Below are 21,089 nucleotides of genomic sequence, written 5' to 3'. Positions count from 1 at the left end.
TGCCTCTCCTTGTTGGCCCGCTCTGAGAAAAACAATCGCGGGAGGGTGAGGCGGGAGAATCGACTGAGCCCAGGAGTTTGAGGCTGCAGGTTAGAAGCTGCAGTGAACTATGACTGCCACCGCACTGCAGCCTGGGCGATGGAGCACTGGGTCCTGTGAGCCTTGACTCATTTAACCCCCACAGCACCCAGTAGATGGTGGCACTATTAGCATACTTGTTTTAGAGGTAAGAACACACACAAAGAGATAAGGAATCGCCTCAGAGCACAGAACTGGTAAGTGGTGAGCCCAGGTGTGAGCCCAGTCTCCTTGCTTCAGGATCAAGTGTACACTTATGCGCTCTGGACTCCTTCCAGATGTTGCTCTTGCTGTCATTTTACCTTCATTACACCTATCTGTATGTTGGTCGTGGGAAGGCGGAAGCTCACTGAACACTGTGGCTTACCCAAAATTTGTCCCTCGACTTTCCCTCTTCACCAAACCCCAGAGCCACTGGCGGAATATTCAGTTCCTTGGAATCCCCCAAGCCCTGGTTAGTTCTTTTTGCAAGCAGCCCGATGGATAGAAGTGAAGGGATGGTGCTCCTTATGAAAGGAGACGGGGGAACTTAGTAAGCAGCTGCAGGGCCCTGCGGCCTGTCACACGCTAGCATCCACCGGGTGGAGCGGCTGCGCACGACCGCGGCGGGCGGGCGCGCTGCCAGAACGCTCTGCGCCTCCTGCGGAACCCAGGCCTGCGTGAAGGTAAATGCAAATCAGCTCCGCCCAGCGCTTCCCGCAGAAGGAGGGTTTTCTGTATGTGCGCCTGGTTTCCTCCTCCTTCAGCCAGAATGCTGATTTTATTTTTGCGGTTTATGAACTTGAGAGAGGGAATTCATTTCCTTGGTATAATATGACCCTCTGGAGAAAGTCTTGTCCAAATACATTTTGCTCCCAAACACCGTCCTACAAGAAGGGCTATACTGAAACGAAACAGAGATGATTGAAGTCTGATTTATAGGTAAAGTGAATTGGTAGGTTTATGCCAAATTATTACATCCAGAGAAGGTGAAAGGGAATGAAAGGGCTCCTCCCGGGAGATGAAAACCTTTGTGAAAAGAAATATTTATGTTGCACATACCTTTAACCCAGCCAGCAGCCAGGTTACATTTTATTATATTCACTACCAATTCCCTTTTCTGTTTCTCGCCAGACTGTACAAGCCCTGAAAGCAAGAACGGGGTTCATGGCATCTTGATACTCCCATATGGGGACGTTTTGGCGATTTTATTTATAAGAAAGGGATTTTACACCGGACAGGCTTTTAAATCTACTAACAGACTGGACCAGCTTTCTCATCCCCACTGGCTGATTAATGATTCCTCCATGCCAACCCGGTTCTCAGAGACACCAAGTCCAGATAAAAACCACCCCTTCGTCCCCTAAACCTTGCAAGAAGCACAGGGTCCAGAATTATGCTTCTTTCAGGGTCTAAATAGCACAATAAAACTAATAACAATAAGCTTTCTAGTTATTGGATCAGGTATATTTTACTTTACAACAAGCTTTTACTTATTGGATCAGGTTCCCTTTAAAGCAATGTTTGAACATGATTTCATTTAATCCTCACAAACACACTATGAGGTAGGTACTATCATTCCATTTGAAGGATGAGAAAACTGAGGCTTGAAGATGTTAAATAACTTGTTCAAGATCACAGCCAGTCAGTGGACATAGCTGCCATTCACTGAGTGCTTCCTGTGAGCCAGGCACAGTGACCATCACATTAAACCAATTATTTATTTCATTTAATAGTGCCCTTGATCCTTAAGAAGTGGCCTCCAGTGCTTAGAATCCCAAGCATTTGGTCCTTTGGAGATAAGAAACCATGGGAAGGCAGGGGCTTATTCACCCCTGTATCCAAAAAATTGAGGATGGTGCCAGGGACACAGATGTTACCAGGGACTCCAAAAATACTGAATGAAAGGACAGTAGAGGTGCTTTCCTGTGGGATCTTCCAACCTCTTCCCGCCTTCAGGTGAGTCCTGCTGATGCTCCGGCTGCCTTTGGAACGGGGACTTTGGCCACGGTTTCCTTATCTGTAATAATGCACAGGGTTGTTAGGGACCTAGTGAGGCAGCTTCTATGGCTGCATTTGGCCCTTAGTTTTCTCACTTTCTTCTTGAACATGGGAGTGAGGAGGTGGACTCCTAAGGGTATGACACTTGAAGATTTCAAAGGGGGCCTGCAGGTTTATGTCCTCACTTGTTTTACACCTCACAGAGGTCAGCGAAGCAGGGTATCACCAAAGTCCCACCTGATGTCACTGGAAAGAGTGCTCCATGTCTTCACCAGGCCCATGCCAGCTGTGAGGGGCAGAACTAGGTTTTCTGACACCAAACCCCAGGTTTCTTTCTGTGCTGGCATCGGTCCTTTTTCTGACTTGCCCAGCAGTCTCTCATAGATGGGGGACTGATTAAATAGTTCTGGTGATGGGTGGGGTGATGGTCGCACAACAATATGAATGTATTTAATGCAACTGAACTGTACACCTGAGAATGGTTAAAATGCTACATTTTATATTATGAATATTTCACCACAATAAAAAAAGAAATATGGGTCTGTCTTTCTCACATGTCAAGAAGTCAAGAAATCTGGGGTGGGTAGATACAGTGGTTGGTTCAGCTGCTCCATGATGCCATGAGGGTCTGGAGTCTTGCTTTTTGCTTTTCTTTCTTTTTTTTTCTTTCTTTCCTTTCCTTTCCTTCCTTCCTTCCTTCCTCCCTCCCTCCCTCCGTCTCTCCCTCTCTCCCTCTCTCCCTCTCTCCCCCTCCCCCCTCTTTCTTTCTCTCTTTCTCTCTCTCTTTCTTTCTTTCTTTCTTTCTTTTTCTTTCTTTCTTTCTTTTTCTTTCTTTCTTTCTTGTCTCACTCTGTTGCCCAGGCTGGAGTGCAATTGTGTGATCTCTGCTTACTGCAACCTCTGCCTCCTGGGTTCAAGTGATTCTCCTGCCTCAGCCTCCGGAGTAGCTGGGATTATAGGAGTGTACCACCCTGCCCAGCTAATTTTTGTATTTTTTTTGGTAGAGACGGGGTTTCACCATATTGACCAGGCTGGTGACAAACTCCTGACCTCAGGTGATCTGCCCACCTCAGCCTCCCAAAATGCTGGGATTACAGGCATGAGCCACAGCGTCTGGCCTGGAGTCTCTAGCTTGAGTTTTTGGATGATGGCTTTCATGCTGGGCACAAGTGTCCTCTGACGCTTCTTGAGATTTTTTTCTGCTCAAGAGAGGAGGAAGGAGGGAAATGGTGATGCTAGCCATGGCTCTGTTTTTCATCAGAAAAGCCAAAGCTTCTCAGCAACTCTCCCAGCAGAATTTTCTTATATTTCATTGGCCAGGACTGGGTGTTTTGGCTTTACTGGGCAACAAAGGTGGCTGAAAAAGTGGTCACTAAACTTACAAACATTTACAGCTGAAGAGGGCATCAGGGGAGAAAACAGTTGGGAATGAGTATTGATTGGAAAATCAGCAGGCTGTGTCCAACACTCTGCTCAAAGTCACATGGTTATGTAACAGACTTGTTACATAACCATAGTTGGGACTAGAGTCTGCTCCTCTGATTCCCAGTCCTGAGATCTTTGGCTTAGACATCTAATACATTGTGTAGTGGCTAGATTTACAATAAAAAGGACAGTCCTGGAGACTATCTTTAAAGAAGAAAAACTGCATTGCATGCATTGAAATTTATCGACTGCAAGAGGTCATGTTGCAAAAGCACTGGGCGTGATGGGAGCCAGAACATCTCAGCTCTGCCCCAGACTGGCCAGAAATTTCGGGAAAGGTCCCCAATTCTCAGTGCTTATGAAAAGTGATTATTTATTTTTTAAAATCTGGTTAGTGTTGTTCATTAAATGTCCGTTAAATACTTTGGTAACTGTAGATGAAAGACTGTAGGGGGACAAACACTTGTTATTAACAACCGTATGCTGTCAAGTGTGGGCTTATGACACGGGACCATATGCTCCAAAGGTTGGAGTAGAATGACAGAAGCCACCCAGCATTCCTCTAGGCCAGGAGCATAGGGGCATAGGGCTCCAGGGGATGCTGAAAATCAGGAGTGTAAACAAACACCCCTTTTGTAATTACCCTGCCATTGCAAGGAAGCCTGAATGTGCACACTTGGATTTTTGGGATAGCAGGAAATTGGAGTGCATTCCCTAAGATCCCACCATCTGCTCCTTCCGTGGGAAGCACCAAGGGGAATTGGCAGGCCCTGCCCATTCTTTAGCCCAAAGCTGGCACCCTTTCTTCTCTGACGAGTCTTCCTGGATGGTGCTGGGTTACACAGATCCTTCTTTTTCATTCTCACCCCAGGATACCATATACCCTGAACATTTCAGCGTTTAATGGTAGTGAAGTTAACTTTTCATCCTTGTCTTATAAGCAGTGTCAGGAGTGGGCACTGTTTGGGAGACACAATGCAAGGCTTTTTGAAACTTCCCAACCCCGAGGGCGAGCACATGTCCATATATAGGGCAAACCCTCAATAAATACTAGAGCTGGACCTAAGAGCTGAGATGTCCATGGCTGCACCAGGTTAGAGTTTTATTTCATGATTCTGGGGAAACCGGTAGAGTCAATTCCAGGATAGAGGGTGGAAGAAGTGAGAGCATCCACCCCTAAAAAAGGCACAATGCAGCTCAGTGCCCTTGCAAAGGATCCTTCCTGGTCAGATTACAGGGACATCCCCCAAAGTCAGGAAGACACTGAGTTTGGAAATACTATAAGGGGAAAGAGTGACTCTGCAAAATTTGGAATGGGATCACTTCAAGAAAGGGCAATTCTTAAATGACAGGGAAAGAAATGCACCCCTGGTAGACTTGCAAGCAGAGTACTCAAATCAGCTGAGAATGCCCAAAATATGGTTACAAAGAAGTTTTTATTAGTTCAGCCTCAGAATGCAAAAATAAATAAATAAATAAATAAACAGAAAACAAATGTAATCACTTTACAGAAAGCACATACATTACTTAAAAGTAGCACCTTCATGGAGCCATACTTTCTGGTCATAATTGTGTATCAGGCTCACTCATGCTAATGAGAAAGGGATTCCAGATTTTCTGTGCATCTGTCTGCTTCTCACATGGCTGTGAAGAAGCCATCTGCAATTCTGACAATTTTATGTCCTTAGCCATAACTACTTGTCCTCTCTCTTGAATCTTAAGATCTTTTTGCCTTCCAGACACTTACGGTGTTTCTGTGCCATCCTCCTGTGTATTTTAGAGAGGTGGGGGTGAGGACTGCCATTGAAGCTAAACCTGAATTTTAATTTCAATCTTATTATTATTATTTTTTGAGACAGGGTCTCATTCTGTCACCTAGGCTGGTATGCAGTGGCACAATTACGGCTCACAGTAGCCTTGACCTCCTGGGCTCAAGGGATCCTCCTGCCTCATCCTCTTGAATAGCTGGGACCACAAGCATGGGCCGCCATGCCTGGCTAATTGTTAATTTTTTTGTAGAGACGGGGGTCTTGTTATGTTTCCCAGACTGGTCAATCACTTTTTTCTAGCCCTTTTAAAATTTAGGCATCCAAAGATTAAACTTGCTTAGAAGTGCAAGTGGCCCTAAAATTGCTTTATCAACACCATCTCCAGGAAGTCTTCACAGACATGGGAACTAGCATCTTGTTCTCCAGGATCTTCTCAACAGGTTTGCATTGTCAGGTTTCCATTTAAGTATCTCTTGTGTTCCCATCCATCACAAGTATATGATGGCACTGGTATCAGAACACTGCCTTCTTCCCGATTGTCATAAAACTGATGTACTTGCAGGCTTGCTTGAAAAGTTGTCAGTATAAATAAAATTAAATTCACATTTTTCGTAGTAGGGACTGATCCTGATGGACTGGGTTATGAGAGTATGAAACATTCAATACATCCTGGCACACAAATGTTAAATAACAGTAATACATTAATAAATACATAAATTACTTAAATATTTAAATAGCATGAAGGCCCATGGCAACTTGAGAGCTAGAAAATCTGTACATAAATTAGCTGATTGTTTCAATGAGCATTTAGCATCTACCTATACGAATAAAGCAAAGATATCATTGTGATCCTAAAAAAAACTTTTTAAAGCAAATCAGATAGAAAATATCTTTTTGGGTCTATTCCATTGTGTCTTTAAACGTTTTGCTTAATATCTTCCACTTTTCCTCCAATTTTTCATCCTGGGATCACAACCTGGAAAAGAATGCCAAAAGTCTATGTGGGGTGACATTGCAACAGCAAACTCTTCTTATTTCTCACAACACATCATCCTGGACAAGCGGGTTTTGGGGATTTCATGCCAGAAGGCCTAGGCCTTCCTTCTGTGGCCTGGAATTTGGCTGGTACCACACTTGCCAGAGGCTTTCTTGAGAGTTTTCTTAAAAGAATATCTGATTGTGTTACTTCCTTGCTGAAAACCCTTCAGTGGGTTTCAGGGCCCAGGGCTCCCAGAACCAGGTTCTGAGTCCTGCAAGCTTGCAAGTCCTCCATGCTCTGCCTCCTGGCTACCTCTCTCTCTTCTTTGCCTTTCTCTTTAGGAGGCCAGAACCCAGGTCTGTTTTCTTTCCTGCAATATCCCTGTGGCCAGCACAGTGTCTTACATAACACAGGCACCAAATAAATATCTGTTAGTGAATAAATGTATGTTTCTGATTCTGGCAACTGGGTGCCGGCCACCCCATCCCCCTTCCCTCTCCAACGCAGCCCCCAATCATATCCCTGCACCCAGGTGTACTGAGAGTGCAGGTCTGGACTGGGCTTTGAGGGCCTGCTCACCTAACTGCAGGGCACAGATGCCCATTCGCTCCAAGATGAGCTGTAGTAGCGGTCCTGGGCCTGCACGCTAAAGCTGGCATTTTTGCGGCAGATGATCGTGGCTGAGGTCTTGTCTGTGAAGATTCTATCTTTCTGCAAAAGAGAAGGAAAGCTGTGAAGGCCCCTTGGCAACATAGTCACAGGGTAAGCCGAGCCTCTTTCTGCAACGCATACTCTCCCGAAACAAGTCCATCTTGGTCTTAAGACACTACGCTTGCAATTCACAGAGGAGTGCGTAGAACTTGCACCACCTACTGGCAGACACTCCACATATAGGTGCAGCTTTTGTACTTTGTAACCCCTTGAGAGAGAAATCGTTTGACCCAGCTTTCATCTTTCTAGCACAGTTGCCTTGCCTCAAGGCCCCATGGCCAGTCACCCAGTCCTGAGCTGATGGTGAGAGAGAGACAGATTTGCTCTATCCATCCCTGAGATATTCAGAAATACCATATCCTGATCATTTCATCAGAAAACTTGCCTTCAAATCCTGTCACTGCTACTTAATAGCTGTGTAACTTCAGGAAAATATCTTAGGTTCTCTGTGTCTGTTTCCTCACTTATACATAGGGATGACAATAATGCCTACTTCATAGAATTGTAGAAGCTCAAGGTAAAAATCATGTCAAGCTGTTAGCAAGTCTTTAGCACATAGGAACCACTCAATATCACCTATTAATCATACAGATCTTAAATAGGGAAAGTACTTGCCAAGACATAAAATAATATTTAGATAAATATCTATTCCAGAATAGCCTCCCCACCTAATTTTTTTTCCCAGAGAGTAACTAGCTCACTGAATTTCTACCACATGCTAAATGTTAGGCTGAATTAGGGCTTTGTCCAGTGATTTTAAAAGTGGGGTCAAAGGAGTCTGGGGCTGTACAAAAGGGCCTCTGGAACCTTGCAGTAGGCAAAGGAATTCTGCTGTAAGGCGAGGAAGCTGGGAAGCCAATATCTTAGCCTCTGTAAATGTAGATATTCTGTTTAATAAAATAATTTTATAATATCTGGAACAGCCAGGAGCTATCTATTTTGGGGGTAATATCTCTTGCCTGTCCTATCATTCACTACATGGACTCAGTTAAAACAGCAATTTTAGACTTCTGAAGCCCAGGTCTCCTCTATCAGGACTGATTCTGAGTGCCAAGATCAATGACCAATATCAGAGGTGGTGGGGTGGTTAGGTGCATGGCCTTTCTGTCTGGCAGATTGAGTTTGTGTCCTGGTTTTGTCATTTCCGAGCTGGGTGACCTTGGGAAAGTCACTTAACCTCTCTGAGTCTTCAATCACTTGTGAAATGATGATAATACTACTGGCTACCAACCACCCTTTTCTTGGGGTTGGGCTACTGTCCAATGAGCACATAGTGAGGGCAGTGCTGCTAACACCTACACAAAATTCCTGCATCAGCTACAGCTTTGCTTTACCTTGCCACAGTTTCTGGACAAAAGGAAAACCTCTTTTTCACAGAAAAAGGGGGTAAAAAAGCAAGAATAACACCAGCTGCCTTTGTTGGGTTAATTTTGTAGATTAAGTGAAATAAACATGGAAAACCCTTGGCACAGTTCTAGACACATAGAAAAGTGCTAAAAAAAAGTAATTATGCATCACATAATAACATTTCAGTCAAAGAAGGATCACGTATATGATCAGTGGTCCTATATTGTTATAATATTGCATTTTTGCTGTATCTTTTCTATTTAGATATACAAACCATTGTGTTGTAATTGCCTACAGTATTCAGTACAGGAACATGCTGTACAGGTTTGCAGCCTAGGAGCAATAGGCTAGATCATAAAGCCCAGATGTGTGGTAGGCTATAGCATCTAGGTTTGTGTGGGTACACCATATATGTTTGCACAATGATACAACTGCCTAACGATGAATTTCACAGAATGTATCCCTGTTGTTAAGTGATACATGGATGTAGTTGTTATTATCATCATTCATCTTCTCACTTTATGGTGGGTCTCCATAAAACTGACCAAGGAATATACTGCACCTGAATCACTTCTTACCTTTTCTCTCTTGCTCTTGCCCTGGACCTGAATGCAGAATGTCAGGGAGAAGTAGGAATGTGGAGTACTCCAGGTGTCAGGGTACTCCCAGCTGACCTCCACCTGCCGAGAATTCTTTAATGGCTTCAGCTGCAAGTTCTTGGGTGGGTCGGGTTTGACTGTGGAAGAGGATAAACATGCTTTATTCTACTAATAAGGCTTCGGAGTTCAGTGGTTTCGGTTTATGATCTCCTTTGCACCTTTGATCAGCTCTGAGTCCGCTGGATAGTTACTTAACTTCTGTGAGCACCTGGCTGGCACGTGTGCGGCACCTCTGCTGCAGGTGCTCACGCCGCTGCCTGCGGAAGGCAGTCACTCTCAATGGCCACATCTCAGATCCACGTTTGTTGCAGGATCTGAGAGATGCTCAGAATCCTCATCACTGAACAATCAGATGGGATTGCACAGTGAGAAGACCTCTGCTTTAATGGTTATGGGCCATGCACTGAAGGACCACCCTGTGCTAATCCCTCACTTTGCATTGAACATGGAACTGAGGCGAGCCTCTCCCTGGGGATGAGAAGATAGATTTTCTATTTACTGCCTTTTTTTTTTTTTGTCTTTTCATAGCTTTTGGTGCTGACATGTCTTGGAGCAGTTATAGTCAATTGTCTCTGTGCTCAATGTGCTTGTTTATTCCATAAATACCGAGCACCCATTATGTTCCAGCCACTGGACTATGCATGAAGGATACAGCAGTGAGTTTCACAAAGACTCCTTCCTCAATTAGGTCTTCTAGATAAGAGGGGGGGAGATATGCTAGGGTATGTGGTTGGGCTCTGTAGGCCTGGCGCTGCTCCACACAAAGATCACAGCTCCTAGTGGGTCCTTCGTAAATATGCTTCCCTCTGCTCTTAACACAACTGACATCTTTCCTTTTGGTGTCAGCTAAATGTCACTTCCTCAGAGAGGCCTTCCTTGGCCACCTTATGTAAACTAGACCCCACCCACCAAGTACAAACCCTCCATAAGTTTTGAAGCAAGTTCTCTGATTCTGTTACACTTTATCATGCTGCCTGGTCCATGAATAAATAGTAAAGGAAATGACTTACAGTGAAATCCCTATCTGCCAATTAAAACAAATAGATGTCCATTTTGGAAGGGTTTAAATTCTAAGAAAGAAGTCCCTTTTCAAATGCTAAGGAAAGATTGGTTGGGAATAATTGCCACTAGTAGGGAAGCCGTGGTTCTGAATATGAATATTAGGCTTGATTAGGCTCTGGGATTCATCATGGAAACTATCTGGCAGCTGAATCAAAGTGCAGCAAAGAGCAGCTCTAGTGGAGCGGATCTGGATTAGAACTGCTAGCTGTAAGATCTGAGATCTGGGGCAAGTTGCTTACCTTTTCTAAGACACAATTTCCTCCTCCTTAAAATGGAGATAATAGTATCTACATTGTATTTTGTTTTTGGATGCAGAATAAAAGAGATAATGCTTGTCAACCACCTACCCCAGTGCATGGGGCATTGTGAACATGTGACAAATGGCATCTTTCTTTATGGAGCACATATAATCATCCAGCACTCACTGATGTCCCTGATGAAGAAGCTGCTGGTGTAGTTTTCATACTTGAGCTTGTGAATGGCATCCACCATGACCTCAATAGGCAGCCTCTCCTCAGCGGCTGGGCAGGCACTGTCCTCCTGGCACTCCACTGAGTACTCATATTCCTTGTTGTCCCCTCTGACCCTCTCTGCAGAGAGTGTAGGGGCTCCGCACGTCACCCCTTGGGGGTTAGAAGAGCTGAAGTCAAAGACAGAAATTAGCCTGTGTTACACATTAGGGAGAGTGATTGTAGCCAGTAAGGCAGGTAAGGCCTCAACTGTTGTCCAAGGACACAGTTTCTCCAACTGGGCTGATTTCTACCCAGAAGGTAAGAAACCACCCTCCCCAGGAGAAAAAGGTTAGCTTTAAGAGCACTTACATGTCTCTGGACTAAATGAATATGCAAGTTTTTGTTTGTTTGTTTGTTTGTTTTAGATCTAGAATCCCTGATTATTAAACCCCCTTGTTAAAAACTTAAATTCATTTTTCCCATTTTAATTATAAAATCAATACACGAATCAATACACACTAATTATAAAAGTAAAGATGATAAAGATCCATATAAAGGAAAGAAATATATGCCTCTTTCAGCCTTAACTGCTCTCCGCAGGTATAAGTACTAATAATAGCTTGTTGTATCCTTCCAGACCTTCCTTTTTCTTTTTCTTTCTCTCTCTCGCTCTCTCTCTCTCTCTTTTTTTTTTTTAAAGAGACAAGGTCTTGCTCTATCACCCAGGCTGGAGTGCGGTGGTGGGATGAGACCTCACTGTAGCCTCAAACTCCTAGGCTCAAGTGATCCCCTCCCTCTGCCTCCCAAGTAGCTGGGACTACAGGTGTGTGCCACCACACCCACCTAATTTTTTTATTTTTAGTATTTGCTGAGACGGGGTCTCACTATGTTGGCTAGGCTGGTCTTGAACTCCTGGCCTCAAGTAATCATTCTGCCTCAGCCTTCCAAAGAGGATTACAGGTGTGAGCCACTGTGCCTGTCCAGAACTTTTTCAATGAATATTCAAGATAATTGTATATCTACATTATATATATATATATAAAACACATTATATATATAATCCATGTAATATATATCTCCACATTATATATATCCACTATATATATTTTACCTGTAAATATTCATATGGATTTTATTTTTATGAACTAGGATCAAATTGTATACATATGATTATGTAACTACCCTTTTCCCCTCTGAACATATTATGGGGAGCTCTCCATGACAAAACATATAGGTTGGGTTATCCATTTCAATGACTGCACATTAAACCAGAGTATAGCGTACCATGTTTTATTTAACCATTCCTCTGCTGATTATGTCTTTATGCACTGGGAGAAACATTTCTTTAGTAAGCATTTTCCTTTTAAAGATGAAAAAGTGAGACCCCAATGCTTAATTTACTCAGTGAAATAATAGTAAATTCAGGATGGTCACCTGGAGTTTGCTTAGGTGATGATTAAAGTAAGTCACATGGGGGTTAATGCATAGGTCTTGTATTTATTTTATTTATTCCCTAAGAAATTGCTTTCTTAGGGAAAGTCCAAGTGCATTGGAGCAACAGCGAACTTCAGATTAGTGGTGTCAGCAGAAGTAAAAGGAGTTGAGGTGGCCCTGGGAAAATTTCAAGAGGCCTCATCGAGTTCTGGAGTCTGCTTCAGGGCCCCTAAGATCTACACCCTGGAGCTCTTGTTTTTATTTTTGACTCCAGGTGCAATTTCAGCAAGTCATTTGTAGCTTTGAATTCTCCTTTTATCCCTTTCTTTGGTGCTATGAGCCATCAGAAAGCATGGCCAGGCAATTTGGATGAGTGGGTTTAAACACAGCAGAGACTATTCTCAGTTCCCAATAATATCCTGCCCTAACACATATATTATTCAAGCGATTGGCTAAAATCTCCATGTTCTTTCTTCAGTGTAGACAAGGAAGGGCGGTTGAAAAAATATGGGTTTGACTTTGTTTTTCCCTTTTTTATTAACTGATAGGTCACTGAGAGGTTGCCCTTAATTTCTTAATGAAATAGTTCTAGCAAAATGCTGAGAAACCAGAGCAGTTTCACTCACCCTCTGCTGCTTTTGACCCTGAATGTCAGATCAGTACTGATTGTCGTCAGCCACCAGCAGGTGAAACGTCCAGAATAATTTTTGGCTTCACATCTTAGAAAGGTCTTATTTTTGGGTTCTGGATTTGAAAAGAGCAAAAATTCAATATTTAGGAGTTTTTTGCAGAAAGGTTTTGATTGTGATGAATTACAGGTCACCAGACGGTACAGGGTGAAGTTCTTCCACGCGTTCCCTCTTGGGTAGCTCCATCAGGATTGGGAGGGTCTCCTAGTAGGGTGTTGATTCTGCAGAGTACACTACACACCTAACATGCCCAGCAGAGGCATTCATTTTTTGAAGGCTATCACCCCAGTGCAGAGCGATACACTATTGGTTAATTTCCATTAGCCATTAAGTAATAACACCATTATTTAAAGAAAACATTAGGCTAAGCATTCAGACTGACCATGAAACTCCCTTAATATGAGATTTTGATGGTTAATAACCCAAAGGGTCCAGGAAAGCAAAGGAAAATGGAGGTTAACATCAATAAGAGACTTGATATTAATTCATTAACTACACTTATCAAGACTTGGCTTTTCAATTTGTTGTTGTTGTTGTTGTTGTTGTTTTTAACTCTTATGAGCGAAAGAGAAAATTGATACTATCCAAGGGCATAGAATTACCTTTCTGGTCCTTTAAAATATCAGTGGACCAAATTCCATCTTCCTTTTTGTGAAGCAGCAGGAGTGAATGGCTTAGCGCCTCGCCTCCTTTGTGACAGGTGTACTGGCCAGCATCTCCAAACTCTTTGACTTGGATGGTCAGGGTTTTGCCAGAGCCTAAGACCTCACCACTCTGGTCCAAGGTCCAGGTGATACCATCTTCTTCAGGGGTGTCACAGGTGAGGACCACCATTTCTCCAGGGGCATCCGGGTACCAATCCAATTCTACAACATAAACTGGAATGCACAGGAAGTAAAGAACCAGGCTGTAAGCTCCAGGAACTCTGGGGACTGTGTTTCATTAACCCTTTGGGCATCCCCACTGCCTAAACACAACCTTTTTCACAACAAATATTTGACAAATGCTTGCTGAGATGATCTCAAGGCATTAGACCCTGCTTGGGCTCAAGGTCATGGAAAAGAGAAACAAAGAGTTTTATAGCTGCCATCAACTCATTGACTGGAAGGCTGCCTTTAATAGTAACCTTTTATTATTCAGCAAATTGGAAACACCTTAATATACCAAAAACTGCAAACAGCACAGGACTGTTTGCCAAAGGTCTAGGGGAGAGAAACTTCCAGCACAATTTCAGTTTTGTAAAGAATACGGCAGAGTACAATATTTAGCAGAATAACATAGTGGTTAAAAGCTCAGGGTGTTGAGAACAACTAACCAAGACTGTAATCCTGTCTCCACTAACCAGCTGGGGGATTTGGAACAAGGTACTTAATTATCATGAGCCTCAGTTTCCTCACCTGTAAAATGATAATAATAACAGTATCTGCCATACATTTGACTGAGGATTAAATGAAAAAAAAAAAAAGCATGTAAAGTACTTAGCACAGTGTCTGCCACACAGTAAATTCTGTGTTAGTTATTGTTATTTATAGACTGAAGAGTCAGCCAGCTGTACAGAGAAACTCTCTTAGCAATTTTCCATGGATATTTAAGGATTTAGTTTCCTCTGTTTTAAATTACCAATGGAGATTTTCATTCTCTCTGTATTAGTATTATTGTTTTTAGCTATCTTACACTCTTATGAAGTAATCCAGTAGATCTTAGTCTTCCCATTTAATGAAGAAGGGTACTGAGGCCAAGGATCTAAGCGTGGTCACATCAAGTCAGAAGTACAAGGGCTACATCACAGACCTTTTGTCTCTTGGCTTTGCAAGGGATGCCTAATGCTGGTGTCTAAACTGGCCTTTGAGGAATGACTTAGCATAGTATTTCAGAGTGTGTTATAGCAAAGCTTCATTCATGTTTTTATCCATGCATAAATTATTAACTGAATAGAATTGTTTAATGTAGTAGTTCCCAAAGCATGATCGATGAAACACCATCAGCAGCACCACCTAGGAATGGATCAGAAACGCAAATTCTCAGCTGCTGAATCAGAATCCTTGGGATGGATTCAGTCATTTGGTTTTTAAGCTCTCCAGATGATGTTGATGCCTGCTCAAGTTTATGAGTCACAGTGGTTGAGAGCCTGGATTTTGGAGTGGCAGAGGCCTGGATTTAGAAGCAGCTCTAGCCCTTACTCCAGTCTTGTGGCATATGGCAAGACATTCAACTACTCTAAGCCTCAGTGTCATCATCTTTAAAATAAGAAAAATATTAACCCTTGCTTTAGAAGGTCGATATGTGGATTCTATAAGCTCATTCACATAAGAGTTTAACACAGGGCCCTTACATGCTTTATAAATGGTGGTTCTTGTTATTGGCCTCCGGATGTAAAGCATTGTAGAATATATAAAGTTTTCACTTTACATCAATTGGATTATAAGAACTGAATGGATCACAAAAATAAGAGGTCAAAAGCATTTGGGGTCCAACTCTGGGGAAATGATTAGCTGTGCTGATGTAAAACCATGTGGCACGTTTGACTTTTTCTAGTTTTTTTGTCCCCCTGACACCTGAACAGCATGGTTACTTTCCTGTCCCAACTGAGGCTCGGAAGCCCTAGAAGACATTTGCTCAACAGCAGGGTAAACAGCTGCAGGAGGAAAGCTGAAGAGGAGCATCAAGAACCTGGCACTTAGCCTCACTGCATCGTCTGCCCTCCTGTCACACCTCGGAGCGTTTCTTGCATTGATTTTCTGGACTTTCTGTGGTTTACCAAATCAGAAGTCACTAAGGGGTCAAATATGCCAGGGCCAAGGTTCCTGAGCTCACTAACAATCCCACAGGGTTGGAAGGGATCTGCCATATACCCCTGGCTCAGGCCTTTGCCTTTACTTAAGAGAGTGTCTAAATCTCTGAAACCCTCACGTAGAAGGGGTGGCTGGATTGCTGTCTTCCCAAAATTCTTGAGAAGAGAGGAGTGGTCCCAAATTTCTTTCAGGTACCCATTTCAAGATGGTACTCTCCAGAATATCAAAAGATTATTTCTGATCATCAACTGAAACCTTTTCATCCTGAATTTATGTCCATTTCCTCTTATTCAGCTCTCCAAAGACCCAGGAAAAAATTACTTCATGTCCTTGTAAAAACTTTTTCACAAATTTAAGTGCACCGGCTTTGAAGCAAGACAGAAATGGGATCAAGTCCCTGTTCTACCCTTACCAGGTTTGTGACATTGGGCAAGTTACTTAATCTCTCTGGCCTGAGTTTCCAGCATCTATAAAATGGGATACAGACAGTCTCTACTTCATATGGGTCTTGTGAGAATTAAGTGAGACACTGCCCTCAATAAACACGAACTATTATTTTATACAATTAAAGATAGTAATTGCCAACATCATGATGTTGGCTTCAGTGATAAACATCTGAGGGTCTTTCAGGTACAGCCAACGATCAGAATGCACATTTACTGAGTGTGAGATCCTAGAAGGATGGGCAGAAACCCTTATTTTACCATTAACTATTCTATTAGTCAACTAATAATTTTTACTGATCATTGGGATAATAAAAAGTATCTCTTGAATTATGAAGGATATTTTAAACAACCAAAATAGTAACACTAGCTGACATTTACTTTCATTTTTCTATCTGTTGAGTTGTATTTTGCATTCATTAACCCATTGAATAAACCATGTGGTAGGCATCCGCTTTGTAACATCCAGTTTACAGTTGAGGAAATTCAGGATTAGAGGTGACCCAGCTCAAAGTCACATGACCAATCATTGACAGACCTAGGGCTTGAACCCAAGTCAATGTGAGTCTGAATCCTATGCTCCCCCCAAAGTGTTTGGTCAGAGGTAAGTCATCACAGTGCCAACTGAGGGGGCAGTATCATGTGGTGGAATGAGAAATGAACACAGTTGTTATACTTTGCAAATCCTCCACTTTGGAATTTTAATTGTGTGAAACAGCTGGTTTTTAGTAATACTAGAAAATATCATATGTCTTTTCCTACCATAGTGTACCAATGTCATCTAATGTGAAAACCAAACAATATAGATACCATCAAGGTGGAAAAGAGAGATACGGCATTGCATTTTCCCAGAGTGATGGCTTTCTCTAGAGGACCCAGTGCATGGTTGCCTATTTCAGTTTGATTTCCCACCAGTGGCTGCCCAGGAGTCCTGGCTTAGAAGTGGGGCCTCCACGGAGAATAATGAGAGGCTGGTTACCGTCTTTCTTCAGTTCCCATATGGCCATGAGGGGAGATGCCAGAAAAACCAGGGAAAACCAAGAGATGACCAGCTGCTGGTGACACATCTATAAGAAGGGAGAGAAGCAGGGGGAAGAGAAGGAGGAAAAGAGAAGGAAGAGGAAGGAAAAAGAGAAGAAAGAATGTCAATAATTCTTGTTACCTTTGTGAACCATATACACATTCTAGCTACTTTTTCTTAAAAAATAAAATCTTGATTCTCCCCTCTCTTCTCCATACTGTCAAGCAAATACTAAGTAAATTACAGGAGTTCTATGGCAGTCTCCGGGGAAGAACATCTCCAAATAGAGAACCATAGGGTATTTGGGGCTCTGGAGCTGAAAGAGACCTAAGGCAAGCCGTCTGATACAATCCTCTTATTTTTAAGATGAGAAACTTAAAGCTTATAGAAGGAATGTGACTTTCTGGATCAACATCTAGCAGTTGTTTATTTAGTGCTTACTACATAAAGAGCACTGGGCTAGAAGCAGTTGAGAGAGAAAAAAAGGGCTTACCTGGATCCCGCTTCCTAGGAGCAAATACTTTTACTCAATAAATATTTATTAAGTCAGTGTGTTAGATGCCTCCCCACCAGCTGGGGAGATGAGCCACACATCTGCATCACGGCAGCACAAGGCAGTGTGTGCTGGGACACCCAGAGCTGAAGGACTTGGGTTAGGGACAGGAAAGGTAACACAGAGGCGAACCTTCAAGTTCTGGCAATGACCTGGTCACCAGCCCTTGCTGTAGGGGTTTAGCTTCTCTTGTTCTCCAAGTTCAAAGATTACTCTCTCCCACATAGAGAACCTACCTAGTGGTTCTAAAATTTGAGTGACTGTCAGGATAACCTGGAAGCATTGCTACAACAGACAGCTGAGTCCCACCCCGAGAGTGTCTCATTCAGCAGGGATGAGGGCCTGAGAATATGCATTTCTAGAAAGTTTCCAGGTGAAGCAGATGCTGCTGGCGCTGAGACCACACCTTGAGAACCACTGGTTTAACCCATGTTCAGGGTCCAGAACCCCTGCAAATCAAAGTGTTCATTGGGAAAAGACCACAACATATTGATATATCCACCATGAAATAATGAAATGCATAATTTTGTGTTAAATCAGCCACCATCTGATATAGAAACCAGTCTAGGTTAGTATCCAGAGTTTATGAAAAACTTCAGATTGCAACAATGACATGCCACTTACAAACGAGGTAGAGATGATTATGGAAACATTCTGAAATAACTCCATTCACCTTGCAGAGCACCCATGGTCTGGAGGAACACGGGTTCTGAAACCACTGTTTTAAATTATATGAAGGGCAATGCTCAACTGTTACAGCCAAATACCTTAAAAATGAGCATTCCTGGGTTGGGTGACTGAACATTGACAAATCACAGCTTTGTCAGAACTGCTGCTCACCCTAGGGGGACCTTGCTATGTACTTTTTTCCTTATAAAGTTTGTGAGTGGCAGAGACAGGACTAGAAGTCAAGTCTTCTTGGACACTGCTCAGTGCTGTCACCGCAGCATGAAGTTTTAGGGGCATGGCTATCACTTCAGTCTAGGTTATGACTGTAGCAAAGTACTAGCTGGCACAGGGCACCAGTGAGTACATTCACAGGCTTGAAGTTAAACAGACACAGGCTTGAATTTTGGCCAAGTTACTCTCTGAGCCTCAGTCTCTTCATCTATAAAAAGGACATAATACTTATCTCAAAGGCTTGTTGGGAAAGGCAATAAGACAACATATTATAGAAGGCAACCAATAACATATTAGCTTGAACCTAGAGGAAGAGGTGAGAGAACAATTTGGTATTTCTGTGTTTTATATATCATGGATAGTAAAAAAAAAACTCATTCCAGGCAGTAGGGAAATGCACACAGAGGTACTGCAATTACATGGGCCTGTAAAACCCAGAGGCTGGCACACTGGAAGGGAAACAGTGGAGATTCCTGGTATCTCCTGGTGATTCCTTTATACCCACTTATGCTGAGGTTTTCCCACTAGCTGTGTGCCCAGCCCTTCCTCTGCATGGCTCAGATGCATTTGACAATCTCAGGTGAACTGCATTTCAGGATCAAGGGAACCCTGGCCATGGTTCTAAGAAACAACTCCCATTTTAGTATCACCTACATTTGAAACCACAGAGCACTGTCCAGGAGAGGTGATGGTGGCGGATCACCTCCTTTGGCTCTGGCCGATCAGCTGATACTAGGCAGCGCCATCCCTCAGCCCACATTTCCTCAGCATGGTAAGTTTGAGAGTCTTGAGGATTAAAACAAATTTTTGTGTGTGCAATTTCATAGGTTTTCTAAATTCTTGAAACCCTTGCATGAAGGACAAAGGGACCGCACATTATACACTCCTACTTCCTGGGGTATGCTAAGGGCTTCCCAACACTGGTGCCAACATCAGCATGCCAATGACACTTGGGTGGGCATCTCTTTTTCAAGTTTTATTTTGTTTGTTACCATTAATTAGAAAAGGGAGTTATTATTAAAAAATAAAAAGATATAGTCACAGATGGCATGGGTGGCACATGCAAAGAGCCCCAGTTTGAGGGCCAGGCAGACTTCTAGAATTGTCATCCCAGCTCTTCCACTTATTAGCTATGTGACTCTGGGTGAGTCACTTGGTGTCTTTAAGCCCCACACTCTTGATCTGTAAAATGGGCATGCTACTGTAGTAAGGAGTTAGCAACATAATTCATGTAAAGTGTCATGGTGCCTAGATGAAGTCAGGACCCACTATTTGCTCCCCTCCTCCCATAGCGTTTACTACAATGGCAACAATACAGTCTCTTCTTTACTGTTTGTCTTCTCTGCCACACTGAGTGAACTCTCTTATGCCATGGATCATGTCTATCTTGTTTCACACTTTATCCCCAGAGTCCAGCATAGAGGGATTCCATGACTTATTAGTAGAATGAAGGAATGTATGGAAATCGTACAATTTCAGACTCCAGTAAAACAAACTCTAAGAGGTTACCCACATTCCATCTAGTATCTTGAAATTCCTTGTTTGAAAAAGTGGGTCATCACCGGGGGGTTAGTAATGGCTTTGTTAAAATGGCATTGTTGTTGCACACAATTTTACCTGGGCAAGTATCAGATACCAGTACAGTAAAGGTTATTTTTTCCCCCCTTCTCACAGATTTAAAAACTTTTCAGGAAGTAATAATAGCTTTTCATGTTTTAAGTGGGGCCAAAGTTAGTTAATCCACAAGAATGGGGAACCCAGCTATCAATTTGGTTGATATCACAACTGACGATCAAGACCATCACAAATATGGGAGCAAGTCTAATTTGGAACATTGTTATAAGATATAATTATGAATTCAATTACTTTAAGGAATGCATGAAAGGCTTTTTTAAAAGTTTCAATAGTAAGGCAGGCACCACTCACTTTAGCTCTATACAATCCTTTCACTGACGGGCTTTAATATTTAGGAATATACTTTTATACATCAATACATACCATTTCAAAATAAGATAAAACAAACATTTCCATAAAATATGCATACACACAGATCTTGCTATACAGCTATTATTAGTTGGCTTTTAAAATGGACACTGTACATCAGTCCCCAAAGTACTAAGTTTTCACTAATGTTCCAGCATGTGACTCACCAGGGATGCTTCCAGGAATCCACCAACTCCCTGCTGCCAGGTGCTGGGGTAGCACACTAACGGTTTCTACACCTGGACAGCTGCAGGCCCACAGGGAGGGCAGGGAGGAAGGGGCTTGGGAAGTGCTTACCTTGCTCTGGGCAAGATGTAGAGTCCAATGGCCCTGAAATAGATGTTGTTTCTTCTGCTGCTGTTGCTGCTACTGGAGCTTATATACTCTACTCCTTTCTGATGGAAACTTAAACTAGAAACTGACTTGTTGCAACATTATAAACAACTCTCAAAACCTTCTGGGGGAATTTCAAGAAGTTCCTTTTTTGTCTGTCTCTGTGTGTGTATCAATAACGAGGAGGGAACGTAGACATCAAAATCCCAGGTAATGAACTAAGAGGAAATGACTTTTGGGTGGGGAAAAAGGAAGGAGATGGAGATGCTAATTTCTTTGGGTTTACATCATGGCCAAGGTGCTTAGAGACAGCACTAGGCAGCCTCCCTGGGTTCCACAGATCGAGGAAGAAGGAAGGCCAAGGGGCGGTCAGATGGGAGGCTGAGTTCTTGTCAGGATGGAGCAACTGTATGCCCAAGGGCTTAAAAGCAAAATCCTGGTTCTTCCCAAGTCGGAGAGGATGAGATGAAGGGCAAAGG

General features: G+C 42.8%; 1 protein-coding gene and 1 non-coding gene across 2 annotated transcripts; one reads left to right on the top strand and one right to left on the bottom strand.

The window, feature by feature from the left end:
• Nucleotides 1-4,900: 4,900 nt before the first annotated feature.
• IL12B (interleukin 12B) lies at nucleotides 4,901-20,675 on the bottom strand. Its single transcript, XM_033180426.1, has 8 exons — nucleotides 20,575-20,675; nucleotides 16,800-16,887; nucleotides 13,188-13,463; nucleotides 12,523-12,640; nucleotides 10,436-10,650; nucleotides 8,868-9,025; nucleotides 6,811-6,942; nucleotides 4,901-6,228 (listed from the first exon to the last, which is right to left on the bottom strand). Exons 2-7 carry the CDS (start codon nucleotides 16,885-16,887, stop codon nucleotides 6,811-6,813), a joined length of 987 nt encoding a protein of 328 aa, XP_033036317.1. The 5' UTR covers nucleotides 20,575-20,675; the 3' UTR covers nucleotides 4,901-6,228.
• LOC117066271 lies at nucleotides 8,172-8,297 on the top strand. Its single transcript, XR_004430250.1, has one exon. It is a non-coding gene; the product is annotated as a U4atac minor spliceosomal RNA (small nuclear RNA).
• Nucleotides 20,676-21,089: the final 414 nt, after the last annotated feature.

This window comes from Trachypithecus francoisi, unplaced genomic scaffold (genome assembly GCF_009764315.1).
Source record: "Trachypithecus francoisi isolate TF-2019V2 unplaced genomic scaffold, Tfra_2.0 Lachesis_group2, whole genome shotgun sequence".
Taxonomy (NCBI): domain Eukaryota; kingdom Metazoa; phylum Chordata; class Mammalia; order Primates; family Cercopithecidae; genus Trachypithecus; species Trachypithecus francoisi.
This window is presented reverse-complemented; position numbering and strand designations above follow the sequence as displayed.

Bases quoted from the DNA above. Each gene is read 5' to 3' on its own strand.
- IL12B (XM_033180426.1), bottom strand. From the start codon at position 16,887: ATGTGTCACCAGCAGCTGGTCATCTCTTGGTTTTCCCTGGTTTTTCTG. The intron at 9,026-10,435 runs GTGAGTGCTGGA...CCTCTTCCACAG, and splicing joins CTTCTTCATCAGGGACATCA to TCAAACCCGACCCACCCAAG. The intron at 6,943-8,867 runs GTAAGAAGTGAT...TCTCTTTTGCAG, and splicing joins GCAAGAGCAAGAGAGAAAAG to AAAGATAGAATCTTCACAGA.